Source organism: Athene noctua, chromosome 27, assembly GCF_965140245.1.
Source record: "Athene noctua chromosome 27, bAthNoc1.hap1.1, whole genome shotgun sequence".
Taxonomy (NCBI): Eukaryota; Metazoa; Chordata; class Aves; order Strigiformes; family Strigidae; genus Athene; species Athene noctua.
Window position 1 is genome coordinate 3972355 of NC_134063.1, and position 15975 is coordinate 3988329.

General features: G+C 54.4%; 1 protein-coding gene across 3 annotated transcripts in view; it reads left to right on the forward strand.

Annotated features, from left to right (window-relative positions):
* Nucleotides 1-15975, forward strand: part of ADAMTS10 (ADAM metallopeptidase with thrombospondin type 1 motif 10) — a 58223-nt gene that overhangs the window by 31778 nt on the left and 10470 nt on the right. For all 3 annotated transcript variants that reach the window (XM_074928003.1, XM_074928001.1, XM_074928002.1), the window contains exons 9-15: nt 1000-1105; nt 1258-1404; nt 3138-3279; nt 6721-6828; nt 9966-10111; nt 10541-10604; nt 11386-11488. In XM_074928003.1, the coding sequence (XP_074784104.1) occupies nt 1000-1105; nt 1258-1404; nt 3138-3279; nt 6721-6828; nt 9966-10111; nt 10541-10604; nt 11386-11488 (816 nt within the window). The remainder of the gene's footprint in view (nt 1-999; nt 1106-1257; nt 1405-3137; nt 3280-6720; nt 6829-9965; nt 10112-10540; nt 10605-11385; nt 11489-15975) is intronic.

Here is a 15975-nt window from a genome sequence, read left to right on the forward strand (position 1 = left end):
GCAGCAACCCGGAGGACGGATGGGCTCTGGAACACTTCTCCTTTCTATCCCTGGGTCAGGTCCAGCCTGATGATTAAGAACCGCTCGCATCTAGGGCTGGTCCATAGCCTAGTGGAGTATTCCTGGCTTAGCAGAGAAAAATAAGCCTTTTTTGTGATGACTATAAAGGGAGTTCTTTATTTAAACTGCTAGACGCAGACAGACCCTGCAGCTCTCTCTGGCTGTAGCTCCTAATTTGTCTTGCCCTGGTCTAGACTAAGCAGTCAGGGAGGGATTACTGCTCTGAATCACTGTTAAAAAGGAAAAGTTGGTGGATCTCTCACCTGATGTGGCTGCAGATGAGGTGTCTGGAAGGGAGGTTGAGGCTGAGGTGCCGTGATGGCTCGATTTGTTCCTTTAACAGAGGCTGTTCCTTCCCTGGCCCAGTGCAGTGGGCACAGCCTGTGGTGGTGGGACAGATTATGGGCAGAGGGTTGGGGGAACATGCTGCCACAATTCAGGGGGGATTGCTGCGTGAACCAGCCCTCCAGACGGAGTCAGGCTGGATTCCTGATCGTGGTGGGTGTCAGCCAGAACCAAGCCTGGATGGTCAGGTTGGATCTTGGCTTACTTGGTTGTCCAGGCTGCCCTGGCTGACTTTGGATGCCCCAGTGCTGGTGCAGCTGAAGTCAGGTTCCCCCACCAGCACTAACAGTGTTGTGACAAGGACTGTTTCCCCTCTGCTCCCAGTCTGGGGTTTGGATATGAAATTCAGAGGGTTTTGACCCATTCTTAGCATTTCTGAGCCTGTCAGCCTTAATTTAGTTGACAGTGCTGAGTGACCACATGCCCACAGTCCATAAGAGCCATGGGTCCATCCCAAAGCCTGGTGCAACTGGTGGGAAGAAAGTTGATGTTGACCTCAGGCTATGCTCAGTGAGTGTGAAGCACACCAGTTAGTCCCCAAATACCATGTGATTTGTGCTGGCCCTGTGTGACAGCTCTGTCTGGCTTCCCTAGGCCTGGCCCCCGTCGGCGGGATGTGTGAACGAGAACGAAGCTGCAGCATCAATGAGGACATTGGCCTGGCCACAGCCTTCACCATTGCCCACGAGATTGGCCACACGTGAGTACTGTGCCAGAAGAGGCCCTGGGAATGGCCATCACAGGAACCTCTTGGTTTGTTCCTGCCAACAGGAGCTGAAAAATCCTTCCTACGGATGATCAAGAAAATGCAGCAACTGATCATCTCTCTATTGCCTTGGTGATGCTTTCTAGGTTTGGCATGAATCACGATGGGGTTGGCAACAGCTGTGGCTCCCGTGGGCAAGAAACAGCCAAGCTCATGGCTGCTCACATCACCATGAAGACCAACCCATTTGTATGGTCCACGTGCAGCAGGGATTACATCACCAGCTTCCTGGAGTAAGGAATCCATCTCACCTTGCCCTCCCTTCTACCTCGCAACCAGTACACACCTCCAACCTCTCACAGTCACTTGTGAGGGGTGGGTAAAGCCAAAGAAAAGCCCCCAAAGCACACAGCCCATGCACCTTCTGTCTTGTCTCCCAGCACCTCATCCTATCCCAAGAGGCACGTGCTTTTCTTCCTTCCTTTAGACTTTCCCGTGGTTTGTTTGCCTGCTGAAGATAGTAACCCCGTTTACCTTACAGCTGTGACACCTTTATTTAGGTTCTCAACCTCTAGAAACTTCACAGATAAATCAGCAGCTGCTGGATGCATTTGGATGTTGCTGAAGTTCAGCAAGGAATTGCAGAGAAGAGTTGGTGTGGTGGGAAGGGGGGATCTGGAGACAGGACTGGGTCTGCGTGGGGTAGGCAGCTTCTCCAGACACTGAGAAGGAGAGTTTTTAGGTGTGAACAAGCAACACAGGGGAAAAGTTTTGGGGTTTAGGATTCAGGAGAAGGGATTTAGGCTCCTAAGACCCAGAGTTTCAGTATTGTTACCTTGCCTGAGTCATGCCTCCGCAGCCTGAGTGAGCTTCTTGTCCAAGCTTCCGGCAATCCCAGGGTTTCTATCACAAAATGAGCAGTCAGGATCAATTTTGATGAGGTTTTTGGTAGGACACAGGCACTACCTAATAGAAAGACTAGGTAGGACTTGAGTCGTGATTCAAAGAAGCAAGTGTGTGGGGTCACTGTGGAGGGAAGTCCCCGGGGAGTCTGAATACCAGATCTCTACTGGTGACGCCTCTGTTGCAGCGCTGCAAGAGGAGCAGCGAAGGTGAACCTCCCCGAGGGGCTGCCGCCTGCCCCGCTGTCCCGCAGAGCTTGGCAAGCCACGTGGCTCACCACCAGATCCCACAAGGGGCAGCTCATGTTTGGCCACGACAAAATGGGTCCCCCTTGCTCTTGACCCCTGGCCATGCAGCGCAGCAAAGGCACGTTGCGTGGAGAGCGCCAGGCAGGCGCTGCGGTGGAGGCTGCCTTGTCCTCAGGTAACCCTGAGGTCTCGGCGGGGCTGGTGGAGGACGGCGAGTTCACGTCAGCCCTCTCCGTGGTTCGTGCTGGCCTCCCCCGCCTAAGCGCAGCCCCAGGAGCCTCGGCCGGGCCGCGGCTGTGGTGTGTGCGAGACCCTGGGATTCAGGGCCAGGGGAGTGGTGACAGGGGCTTTGATTTAGAGAGAGCTCGGAGAGCAAAAAGGAAGGGGGAGGAAAAGGCATGTTTCTTACAAAATTTGGACACTCCTACAAAGCTCTGGCATGCAGAAGGACGGGCCTGGAGAGCTGAGGCTCCCCACGCTCGGCCGCAGCCGTGGGGTGGGAGGGCAGCCCCTCTGCCTGCCCGTTGCCCACCGAGGGTCCCGGGCACACTCTGCCCGCACGCTGCCGGGCGCTGCCTGCTGGCCCCAGAACCCACTGGGGCTGGGGGTAGCCTGCAAAACTCTCAGGTTAAAACTTCTAGAGTTAACTAGGAACCAGCATGTGCTTCCCAGCCCTGGGTGCACAGATAGCAAGACTTCAGAGCACTTTCTCAGCAGCGGTTTGGCCCAGAGGAGGCCGGTAGAGTTATCCCCCCAAAGAGCCAAGCATGTGAGAGCTCAGCCCCACGCAGAGCCAGGAGTGCCTGTTGCTGCTCCTCCACCGCGACGCTCTCCTAAAGCCTTTCTGAGCTCTGATTCTTGTCTCTTGTTTCCAGCTCCGGGATGGGACTATGCCTGAACAACGCTCCTCCCAAGCAAGATTTTATCTACCCAACAGTGGCTCCAGGACAGGCCTACGATGCAGACGAGCAGTGCCGTTTCCAGTACGGAGTTAAATCTCGCCAGTGTAAATACGGGGTAGAGAGCCTTCCTGCTTTACTATCGGTTCCCAGGGGGTGGAGGACGGGGGCTACAAGGGCAAAGGGCCGTGGGGCCGTTCCTCTGCTGCCCACATCGCTTTGCTGTCCTGCTTCAGATAAAGGGCACTGGCATGTTCCCTGTGAGCTTTTTGCCTTGCTTCCCTGGGAGAGGACAGAGGAGGTTGTTTCCCACCCACAAAGGTTGACCCCAGCTCAGTTTCGGTCAGATTAGTCCCACGGGAGAAGATCTCTTGTGTCTGCCTGATACCTTGGCTGCTGCCAGTCCCCAAGGGTTGCAGCTGAAAGCCAAGCTGCAGTCCCCTCATCCAGACTGCCCTCCCAGCGGGGCTTTGTACACAGACATATTTTTCATAATCCTTGCTAGAAGTCATAATGCTGCTCACACAAACTTAAGAGGAGGAATGTTTTTTCTCCAGGTGAGGTGGGTCGATGTGCTGTAGGTATGTCTGAGGGACAGCCCAAAGCCACCCCTGCCACCTTGCTGCCATCTCCTGATCTTTGAATCCGGGAAGCCACTGACAGGAAAAGTTGTTTCAGGAGAAAGGAGTCTTCCTGGATCTCAGCCTGATGTTTGGCTATCTTAACGTACTGACCATTGCTAGATAATCTGAGCGTAGTAGTGAGGGGGAAGCGTCTGCGCTGAAGGGCTAATGGAATCCCTTAACACATCCACTTGCTTCTAGAGGAAACAGGAGCCAGCAGTGAGATACCTGGGCAGCTGTGTTGTCTGATGGACACACGTGTATGTGTACCCTGGAAGGCTGTGAAGGAGGAAATGGATCAGACCAGGGTTTAGTTTCTCTTGCAACCATGTAAATACAATCCCAACACTGCCACTGACCCAGTGTGAGCCAGTTTATCACCCTGAGTGTTCATCTGTTTAGTACAGTTAAACACTAAACCACCTCCTGGTGGTCTCACCAGCTCACCTTGGTGAACAAAGGGCACGGTTTGACTCTCCCTGGTCCAGGGCTGTCTTTTGACGGGGCCCAGAGCCTGCTGGACACGGGGCAGATGCAGTCTCAGGACGTGCCCAGAGCAGCAGGAGAAGTCTGTCTCCGAGTAACGTGATCATGGTATCTGATGCCAGGTGCTACCGACTGCAGTCTGTGCCCCTCCTAAGCTGAGGGCAGTGGAATGGAAACTTTCCACGTTTACGTGCCTGTTTCCCAGCTAATTTTTAACTTGGGCAGACGCTTCCTGTATATATACAAGGATCACAAAAGCACAAGATGTCCTTGTGATGACCTTCTAGGCCAGCCTGTCTTGCGTGCTGTTTGGGAGAAGCCCAAAGGGTGTAAGGGCTCAAGGGCGTGCAGATCAATCTGGGTAAATGTGCAAGTCCACCCATCCTGTGCCCCATATAAACAAACTCCAGGGTGATGGCTCAAACACGGCAGCATCCCTTCCTCCATGCCAGTACAGAGCAGATGATTAATAGTTTTAATGAGGACAGAGTGAGCAGATGTTAGTGGTTGAAGCTGGGAAGTCGCCTCCCTTGGTGACACAGAGAGAAGAGACTGTACAGGAGCTCCTACTTCCCAATAGTCGTGCTGGCTCTGGAAGAGCATTATGGAGGGGTAGATGCTTTTTGAAGATGGGAGACTTTCTCCTTTCACTGGTTAAAGGCAGCTGCAGCTGAGCTTTGGCAAAGGAGTTGGGAACCAAAATCCCTTTGCGTCTTGGAGCTGTGGTCCTTGGTCCCGACTCCACAGTATTTTCCTTTGCTGGCTCACCCTGTGGCACTCTGCTATCACAACCCCAGGAACAGGAGGGAAACAGAGAAATCCCAAGCTCATCTTTTCGCCCCTCTTGGTACCAGCACAGAGGATTCCCAGTCGTTGAGTCAGATCATGCTGCGGGGGTATCGGTTACTGTTCAGAGCACAGCCCTTGGCAGGGTGGAGGAATGCCTCGCTGGAAGGCTGAACCAAGCCCGGAGGCGTGATGAACAGGCTGCTACCTGACTGGAGGCAGGCGGCCGCGGTAGCTGTCTTGTAGGTCACGCTGCCGTGGGGGCAGGCAGGAGGCCAGGCAGTCGCTGTGCCAGCGCCGGAGCGTGCGGTGCGGAGCACGTCAGGTCCTTCAGCCCGTGCTGTGGCCCTGGTGTGCACCACCAGCATCACCGGCCTGTGCTGGGAGCACAGGAGCAGCAGTCGCAGCTGTTTGGGTTCTGCTCTCACATCTTGAGACAGTTTCCTTCACTGACAATGTGAACCTGTTTAATGCTTTCAAGTATAACCTAAGTCACATCAAGCTGCTCTCTGAAAAGCAACGAGTTTTCCGCAGGCTTGTTTCGGTAGGAATAGGAGCAGGAGGGTGACCTGGCAGGAAACTCAGCTCTGGATTTTAGGTGTTTCTTCGCAGTTTGCAGGTGTTGAAATCCAGCCTCGTTGATTTAGTCCAGTTCAAAGGGTCTGGACTTTCTGATTTAGCAGCTGTGACTCTGCAGAGTCACTGTCATGGACCTGACTTGTGGGTGGGTTTTGGAACAACCAAGGGAAGCTTTTTCTTTGCGGGTGCTCTGAGAGGTCAGGATGGGCTGAAGCTCAGGATTTGTGGCTCAGAAAACCTCCTGGAAAGAGGTCTGGGAGTCCTCAGCCCAGTATTGCTCAGTGGACCCAACTGTGCCTAGCAGAGACAGAACACAGAAGTGCCCACTTCTGGAGCTGCTTAAGGGCTAGGTCAGTATCTGGCATTATTTTAATTATTCTGAAAATGGCTCGTCCAGAAGATCTTCCCTTTAGGACTCTTAGGCTGGTTGGAGTTTGCCAGTAGACGAGGTAGTCACACTGTGACCTGCAGGGCATTCCTGTAGCAGGAGATGACAGACATGCCAAGTTGATGCTCCTGGGGACCCCCAGCTTCCCGCAGAGGCAGATCTGGACCCACATGGTGTAGGGATGCTCATGGCAGGTGCTAGGAACGAGCTCTTGTGCTCAGCCTCCATGCACAGACCCAAAAAAGAGAACATCCCTCAGCCCTGAGATGGGTGGAGCACAGTGGGATTAGCTCGGGCCTCACCAGGATGTCTCTGTGGCACAGAGGCCAGGTTTGGCCGTGCGGGCTGGCTGGGGAGCCAGCGCTGGCACCTGAGAGCAGTGGAGCATCCAAATCCAGAGAACCCCAGCCCCAGGAGAAGCACTTAGGCTTAGTCTAGAGAAGGGAGTGAGCTGTCAGTGGCCTTGGGGTGACGGCAGCTGGCAACACCTTGCAAGATTTGATTTCATTTCCCCCCTACCATGCGGAAAACATTCCTGTCCCTGTGTCCCAGCCCAGCTGGTGCTTCTCAAGCACAGCGGCGTGCTGCTGCCCCAGCCTCGCAGCCCCTAGCACAAGCAAATCCTAATCTCGGTTTTGTTTCTTTGTCTCTTTCTTCTTCCCTCCCCCTCTCTTCCCCAAAATCTCTCTCTTTCCAGGAAGTCTGCAGTGAGTTATGGTGTCTGAGTAAAAGCAACCGCTGCATAACCAACAGCATCCCTGCTGCTGAGGGGACCATATGCCAAACCAACACCATTGAAAAGGGGGTAAGGAAGCCCGGGGCACCGTAGCGAGTTGACAGTGAGTGGTTGAATCCCTCTTCCAGTGATAACTTTGATTATTGTTTGCGTTGGTGGGCGCGGAGCTGATTTAAGAGCACCCACCAGCCTGTCCTCCCCTGCCTCCCAGAGCCTGGAGCCACCTCCACCCTCCCCTGCCGGAGGGAGGTTGGGATGTGCCAAGGAGCCCAAAGGCCTGTAATCACCCCAAAGTACAGATCATCTTGCATAGTGCTGGGAATGCAGGACGTGAAGTCCCTGCTCCAGCGAGCTTCTTGGTGTCACCTAGGAGGCACAGCAGGGTGACCTCCAGCCATGCCATATGCTTTAGATGAACATCTTGTCCTCAGGTCTGCTGAGGTCTCCTCACTGTTCTGAAAAAGTGATTTTTGCCCCATTTTTCCCAGGAGGGACAATGGGCTTGCAACATGTTTTCAGAGGAACTTGTGAAAAACTCCCTTGCAAGTCTAGGTATGATGAAACCTTCATTTTTCAGACTCAGCTGAGAAAGGAGGGTAGGATTTTCCATGACTGTATATTTTGAAAGTGAATTTTGACTTGATTGTTCATATTGCTCATTCCCGGCACCTCCTACACCCATTTGTGCCCATATAAAGCAAGTGTGTAGCACTGTTAAAACAAAGTGCCTTTGCAAACTCAATAATAATTGGGACAATGGAGAATCAGGGCTGGGACATTCTCCATTAAATGGACATGTGTTTTTCCACTAGACAAAAAATAATTCTGAAGAAATTCAAGAATAATTTCAAATCCTTAAGAAGCTGGAGAAGCTGATGTGCAGGAAAGAGGGTGGCTTTGACAAATGCGTTATTCTTTGCAAATAGTCATCTTAGTTCTGCTGGAAATTCGATCAAAAAGGAGTAGACAGCTCCTGGGGCTGGACATCCCTGCTGCTGGAGATTCAGCGTATACAATGGCAATTTTTTTCTACTAGTCATCTTTTTTTACCAGCTTTTCCTGCTTTTAAATATCTCTTCTCCCCTTCTTACTCGTTGTTTTTGAACCAGGGTTCTTCAAAAGTCTTAAGAGAAGTGACAAGCAGTCGCAGCCCCCAGGACTCATGGGAGCTATTCCCAGTGAAGATACTGACTCCGTTTAAACCCCCAGTTACCTTCCTGTGCTTCTGTCTATCCTTTTGTATTAATTTATCCTTCAGAAGGGATTTGATATCCTTGGATGAAAGAAGATGCACCTTTGTATTAAGTTTCTGCACCTTCACCAGCCGGAGCTCCTGGCTGGTGGCCCCTGGGCTCGCCGGCTGGGTGAGGCCTCAGAGCTCAGCCCTTGGCTGGAGCCACTTTCCAATTTCTGCCCTGGCTTCTCCCCTTCTAGCTGGAGAGAGCAGAGGGAAAGATCAGGGTGGAGAAGCTATTTAAGGTATGCAAGATTAAAGAGCGATAGGGTGAGTTTCTGTGCTCTGCCACCCAGCTGGGGAAGCAATGTGGAGAAAGACTGAGCCAAGCTGTGCCCACATCCCAGACCTTTGGCTCCCAAATTCTCCTTTTTTGTTGTTTGGTTTTCTGGGTTTTTTTAACTGATCCCCTGTGGTTGTTACAGCTTCATTTCTCTTACCTCAAGTACCCACAGTGGGTGACTTCAAGTGCTGGATCTGGTGGTAGTTTCTGCTGCCTGGGGGTGTCCCCACAGCCCGGCTGCTCAGACACTGGGTTCATTGTCTTGCTGGCTCCTTCCCTGCCTGTTTTGGTTTTCTTTTATCTTTTTTTTTTTATCTTTTTTTTTTTTTAATTTCTATTATTCAAGCACTTGTTACACAGTTTATGGTCAGTGCACCCTGGGAGGATGCCTTTCATTAGACATCCTCCCTTTCCACATGTCCCCAGCTCATATCTTGCAGCCAGCACATGTCCATGCTTGCCGCAGGAGCCCTTCACTGATGCTCTGGGTGAATGGAGGGGTTGGCAGGGGCTGGTCAGGCTCCTGGGCCCTGCCTGCAGAAGCAGTAGCCCAGCACTAGTCTGGAGCAACAGCAAAGACACCAGAAGGGCTGTGCCTGCAGAGCATCTCCTCCGCGGAGGCTTGCACCTCTGAACTGGTGTGCAAGGAGTCGCTAGCTGAGTGTCCTGGAAGGCCGTGGGTCATTTTTCCCTGCTGGTTGTGCTGCCCGTGGAGAACCTGGCTCAGAAGGAGCCGGGGGAGGCCATGCCAGCAGCTCCAGGGTGGGTTATCAGCCCCTGGAAGGAGCACACAGCAGTTTCTTCCTTCCTGGGATTATCTCAGCCCCCGAGGCATGGTGTCCGGCACCGTTCCCGGAGAACGGCAGCGGGTCTGGCAGTGTCCTGCTCCTTGCATCACTGTTGACTCCAGGGGGTGCAGGACGCTTTCCAGGTCCAAGGGAAATATTTCATAGGCAAGTTTCCCTGAGCGTCTGTCACCCAATAGGATGGGGACAGGCGGATTCTTTAAGGATCCTCAGCAGAACAATGACACAATGTTCTTACTACAATCTAAACTTCATTTTAACGTGAACCCTTTGCAGATCAGGTCATTTTAACACATTAACCACAACTTGAGCTCCCAGTATGGATACAAAACTCACTCCATCCTGGGAGGGAGCAGCTGGCGGTGGAAGTGTCCGTGCCCCACAGGGATCCTGGCCCTGCTGCCCAGCAGAGCAGCTCCAGTCCAAGTCCCACCTGGGACTCGCTGCTGTGCACTTGTATAGGTAGTGAGGTGTGTGCTGTTACCTGTCCCTGTTGGCAACGTATGTCACCCTGATTAACCCAGGTGCCCAGGACCCCTTTAGAGGAGAAGTGGGGATGTGAACCTCTTGCCCGTGGCTGCCTCCTGCTCCACAGGATGGTGCACCAGGGATTGGGAGTGGGGACACCGGTCCCAGTATCCCTGTGAACCCTGCATGCGCAAAGGGTGAAGAGTGACTCGGAGGAGAGAGTGCCTGGGGAGAGGCAAATGCCCTCTGCAGTGGAGAACTTGGCTCCAAGGCCAGCACAGCTCCGAGTTCAGATTTCATAGGATCAAAGCAGATCCCAGCCCTGAATTGGCTGCTGTGTCTGATGGAGGCTGGGGAGCGCTCTGGGAGGAGGAGGCCGTGTGCTCAGGGTGTTTAAAGCTCTGTCTTTCTGCAGTGGTGCTACAAGAGGGAGTGTGTGCCTTTTGGCACCCGGCCGGAGGGTGTGGACGGTGCCTGGGGAGCCTGGTCGTCCTGGGGAGAGTGCAGCAGGACGTGTGGCGGAGGCGTATCGTCATCCATTCGCCATTGTGACAGCCCACGGTAGGTGTACACGCGCCTGGCCCTGTCGGCGTGGCTCTGCCTTCTCCTGCCTGCACGGCATTGCAGCTCGGGTCGGTCAGGAAGGCAGCAGGCAGGTGCCTGCACCTTCCTGACCTCTGCTCTCCATTCCCGGGAGGGTCTTGACACCTGCACACAAATCCCACCACGTCCTGCTTTCACAGCAGCTTGATGCTCTTGTTTTGGTGTCGGGTCTGCAGCCACAGACCCGAAGCCACTTGTACACCTCCTCTGAGAATGCGAGGTCTGCTGCGGGACTGCACTTCTGCAACGCCCCCCAGGCTGGAGCCATCCTTGCGGAGCGGGATTGGGAAAAAACACGGTGCTCCTGCCAGCCTGGGGCAGCTGCCTGCCCCAAACGTGGCTCAGTGCCCTAAAGCTGGTTTTCCCATCTCGTTCCTGGTTTTCCAGGCCCACAATTGGAGGAAAGTACTGCCTGGGAGAGCGGAAGCGGTACCGGTCCTGCAACACCGACGTGAGTACTGCTGGGCTCGGGGAAAGGAGCAGCGTGGGTTAGTGGGACCCACGGGAGGAGGTGGCTGGGTGGGGATGAGCTGTGCTGTGCCAGCAGCAATCCCGCAGTGGGGAAAGCCGAGCAGGACGATGCACGCCGGCGCCGGCTGCGAGCTGGCTCAGAGGGCGGGTGGGCGGTACGTACCTGCAGGGCTTCGGCATCAAGAAGGGGCCCAAAAAGATAACAAGGCAAAGGAGGAGAGATCAGAGGTTTCCAGCACTGACATGAAAGCAGTTGCCTCTCGCACGCTGCAAGTGCAGGCCTGGTCAGGTGAGAACAGCTCACAAAATGTGGTGCAGCACCCTGCTTCCCAGCGCTGAGGGTTAGACCTCAACAGGATCAGAGAAATAAATGTGCTGCAGGGAAGCTCAGTGAAGCTTTGGACCTAGGAAATGCGAGCTTTAACATCCACAGGCTGGTAGTGAGGAACACAGATGGCTTCCCATCGCTTCCCCTGGGTTTTGCACCTAGCTTTTCAAGGATTGCTCACAGGAGCAAGTGTTGCGTCTGCAGACAGACCAGCTGGGCCCTAAGGACTTGTGCTGTTAATCTTCAAGTAGTGTCTAGCTTTGCAGGAAGGATGCTCCTGCCCTACTGTAGCAGTGTCTGGTTGTCAGGGGTGGTGTCCATCTCCTCAAAGGGCTGGTGTTAGTCGCAGCTGGGACCCCTGTAGCAGCTCCCTCCTAGCAGATAAAGCAGGTCGCTGCCACCAGCACGCTGATCGCTGGCTGTATGGCCACAGGACTGCCCGCCGGGCTCCCAGGACTTCCGAGAGCTGCAGTGTGCTGAATTCGACAACGTCCCCTTCCGAGGGAAGTACTACACCTGGAAGACGTACCGTGGAGGTGAGTGCTGGGGCTGGGCTGAGCATCCCTTGGCTCAGGCAGAGCTGGAGCAGGGCCCTGCAGGGCTTTGCTCTCTCCTACTCTCTGCAGGGATGCAGGGACAGGTCTCATGGTCCAAGTGGTCTGGCGGGCAGTTAGTCACCATCTCTGCTAGCCCAGGTCCCGCAGGGAGCCCGCTCTGTTCCTGGGCTGTGCTGCCTCCCCCTCACACGGATCAACGTGCATCCCTCCAGGCTCATCCCCCCCAGCTCTGGCCCACAACCATCCTGCTATGCCCTGGGTCACCTACCTCTTTAACCTCATTGCTCTGCCAGAAACTATTCCAGCAGCGTCTGGGCTCTTCAGCTTCTTCCCTCGTCTGTTTCCTTGACTGCTGAGGGAGTAAAGAGGAAGTCAGACAAGAGAAAGTTGTTAGTGTCTGGTACCTGATGGGGAGAAAACAGGGCGGCCCTCCCTGTGCAGGCAGGTAAAGCTTTCATCACGGGCTGCGAACTGGTGGATCCTCCAAAGAGCAGTGGTCCCCCCTTCCCGAGGTCAGTCCTCCTGTGTCCTGCAGAAGTGTCTAGCGAGGAGAGGGGGCGGGAGGAGGCCCCTGTGGCAGAAATCTCTTAATAATGAGAAAGAACAGCGCGTCTCCTTCATGTAGTTAATGAACTTGACTGGGGAAATCCTTCGCAGCTGTGTAAATAAGCACACCTCCCAGCGGGGCTCCTGCAGCTGGAGCAGATGTGCTGAGGCTGCAGGGGATGGATCAATAAAAATGTAATAAAATTGCAAAGCAGTAAGTCACACAAAGACCCCAATGGATGCCAAGGTGGAAGACAGCCCCGCAGGCTGGATCTGCCCTCACTCAGACCTCTCTTCCCCAGGCATGGACCAGTGGTTTCGGTCCAGGGGACTGTTGGCCAGTTGAACATAGACCCTTGAATTGTAATCTAGCTCTGACAGAGATTTTTGGTTTGGCTTTCAAAAAAAGCCCCTTCCTCTCTCTTTCCTTCAGCTTCCTCTTCCATAAAATAAGGTGATGAAACCTGTCCCCGCCCCAGGAGGCTGTGAGCGTTGGCATGATCATGTCTTGAAGGGATCTGGGAGCTCCCTGTCTCAGCAATCCGGGTTGGCTGTGGGTAATGGTCACAAGGAGCCAGGTGGTTTAGCAGTTAGTTATGTTTTGTTTATTCAGTGCCAAAGGGTATCACTGCCTTCCTCTGCAGTGGCCCAGGTAGGAAAACTGAGGCATGTTCACATGAGTAGAGAGGTGCTGGAAGCTGCAGCAACTCAGCCTGTTCTGGGAGCCAAGCCCCTGGCTGGGAGAGCACCCATCTCCCAGCTCTTGAGAAATCGTGTGTGCTGACACCCACCTGCCTGGGAGCTGTAAAATGGGATTAGCAGGAACAGCTCTTCATGGCAGGGGCTGTCCACACCAGACCCTCAGATGAGTTGGTACTGAGGAGGTGGTAAGGTGTCATCACTGTTCCACTCCACACCTACAAACTTCTTTGCCCAAGTCTGGGTGCTCTGTCAGGATTGGGGAGAGCTGATTTCAGCTGTTCAGTACATAAAGGAGGCTTATAAGAAAGGTGGAGGGACACTTTTTAGCAAGGTCTGTAGTTACAGAACAAGGGACAACAGTCGAATCGAAAGAGAATAGGTTTAAAGTGGACATAAGGAAAAAATGGTGTAAGAGTGGTGAGGCCCCGGCACAGGTTGCCCACAGAAGCTTTCCCTCCCTGGAAGGGTTCAAGGCCAGGTTGGACGGGGCTTTAGACAACCTGGGCTAGTGGAAGGTGTCCCTGCCCAGGGCAGGGGGGTGGGAACTAGATAATATTTGAAGGTCCCTTCCAACCCAAACCTTCCTGTGATACTATGACTGTGACTCCAGCCGTGCAAGTACTTGCATCTTCACTTGCCTGTGCCATTTTGTGATACTTGGTGTCGGTCGGGTGTTAGAGGGACCTCTGCAGGGGAGGTGGGGAGTGTCCCTTGCACCTCCACCTTCTCCATGGGGTAGATCAGACCCTTGGGGAACAGCCCTGTCTTGTCTTCCCCTTGCTGTGGGTGTTTTGCTCTCAGGTCCTGTGTTTTCCTGCTGCAGCCCCTGTGCTAGCTGGCATCCCTACCCCAACACTGGGGAGGGAAAGAGGGCTGGCCATCATCTCTCTCACTCCTAGGCTCTTCCCATGGTGCCCAGAGAGCTTGGGGGTGGCGGGTGTCAGTCCCTCCCTCCCCACTGGCACAGGCAGCCCCCCAGGATCCATCCTTCTTGGCAGCATGGTCACCAGGCATTCTGCCCTCCGGCTGGTAGCACATCCACTCTTCAGGTTGCTTTTGGGCACATGCCTCCACCTTGGGAGCCATTGACCACCCCGGCCCTCTGCTGAGCCTCTTCCCCTGCTCAGCTCAGCCGCTGCCTTCAGCGCTGCACCCTTGAGCCACAGTCTTGCCAAAAGGTGTGGTGGTGCAGGGGTGCTCGTGCCACTTGCCTGCGAGATGTTGGCACCACATCGATTTAGGGAAATGTCCCAGGCATGGAGCACCCCCACCCTGAAGACAAGGAGTACCCCACTGGTTTGGATGAGGGAGGACACTGATCCCACAAGAAATTTGGGAAGGGAAGGAGCCACCCGCTGAAAGCCTGACGCCAGCCGCCAGGTCACTGGCAAGTTGAGGTCGGGGTTTTCGCAGGGCCAGTACGACGTGTTTTCCTGGTGGTGATTTATAACGGCCCTGGAGCCCAGAGCCCGGGTTCGCAAGACACAGCCCCAGCAAGAAGCGCTGAGCTCAGCCTTTCGGAGCTCAACAGTCAGCAGATACCTCGTGGAATGTGGCTTTAATTGTTTGTTTATTTTGCTTTATTTGCTTAGTTATTCATTTTGCTCTTGGCGGATGCAGGAGCCAAGGGAGAGTGGAGCAGCTCACGGGGCTGGGAGAGGGATGGGGAGGAGCAGGGGCTTGCAGAAAACAGGAGATTGCTCATCATAAATTGTTATGTGCTTTAATTCCTCTATGGAACAGGACAGGCAGGAGGAACAAAACATCCTCTGAGGCACCGCGTAGCCAACTGAAAATACTCTATTCTATTTTAATAGCTGTATTAAAGATGAAAAGGAGTACCCATGGCAGACCTGGCTGTTGCTGACCTTGATCTACTCAGCCCAGAGAGAAGGGCAGGCAGCTCCCAGTCAATTTGTGACATTCACCGGGCAGGCTGAGGGGGTCCCGCTCATTCTGTGCAAGTGGGCGCTTGCGTGGTGGTGGTGGCAGACCCCCCTTGCACAACGGGCACTGCAGAGCCTCTCGGAGGATTCGTGAGGATCCCGCTCGTGCCCTGCAGATGCGGGTATCCTGGGGGATGCAGAGCACTGCCTTGCTCTGCCAGGCCTAAGGCTCCCACCCCAAAAAGCACAGCTCATTTACACGCTGGGCACAGGGCAGCAGCGGTGAGGAGTTATCATAGAAGGGAAGATTATGCGGTTAGTTGGGGGCTACTAAAATGGAGCCAGGGCTTGGAGAGAGGCAGAAACAGGCTGTAGCAGGGGTGAGCTGCCCACAAGGGAACGGCAGCAAGGTGTCTGCAGTGGGTCTTGCATTTCCTTGTAGCTGGAGACGAGGAAGGGAAACGGGAGAGCATGTGAATAGTTTAACAAGCTCATCTGAGAGCCCTGAAATGAAAGCCCAAGTTTCCGGGTGTTTCTCAGCTCTGTTTTGTTGCATAGTCTGCCCTGCATGCCAGGGATGGTAGGAGAGAGCGCGGCCTTAGAGACCTGCATGGGACAGAGGGTCCCACGCAGTGACAGAGCACGCTGCTGCACTGCCAGGAGAGAGGCCACTGGCTGGAGAGACACTCCCGAGCCACTAAGCACTGGCTAAATCACAGATACATCTCAGGAAGGGCCAGCACAAGCCCCTCTCTCAGGCCGGTGGGACAGCTGCATGCACGAGGTGTGTGCTTGCCAGTGGGGCCCGGTGGCACGGCTTCTCCAAGCCAGGAGATCCTGCAGCCAGCGCAGGTCTCTCATGATGTGTTTTCTTACCTTGCTGATGATATTTCGCACTTGAGCTCTGGCTGGACAGACCTGGGGTCCAGGCATGCCATGATGCTCAGTTTTCGGGGTCATGCCTGCACTGTCCCCCTTGGTGGCCCTGGAGGTCCCTCACCAGGCAGGGGAGAGCCCAGGGTGCTGTGGAGGGGGTTGGCTCTCCAGAAGGAGGGTTGATCGAGCGCCTTCTCTAGGGGCTTGCCCAGGCATCCTGCTCGACAGCATGCCTCCAAGCTGCTGAATTCCCCTCTCATGTCTCCTCCTGTTCCTTCCTCTCCTGGCTTTGCTCTTTCTTCCCCCGAGCTGCGTTCGGGTGCTCCCAGGCACAGCTGGGCCACCCCTCCCCTCCATCTGCCCATTTGATGTGCTGTATCAAGTTGCAAGTTTTGCAGAATTCGGTTGCTCCTGACCCAGGTGCTTCCCACCTCTGGCACACGGCTCATGACTGTT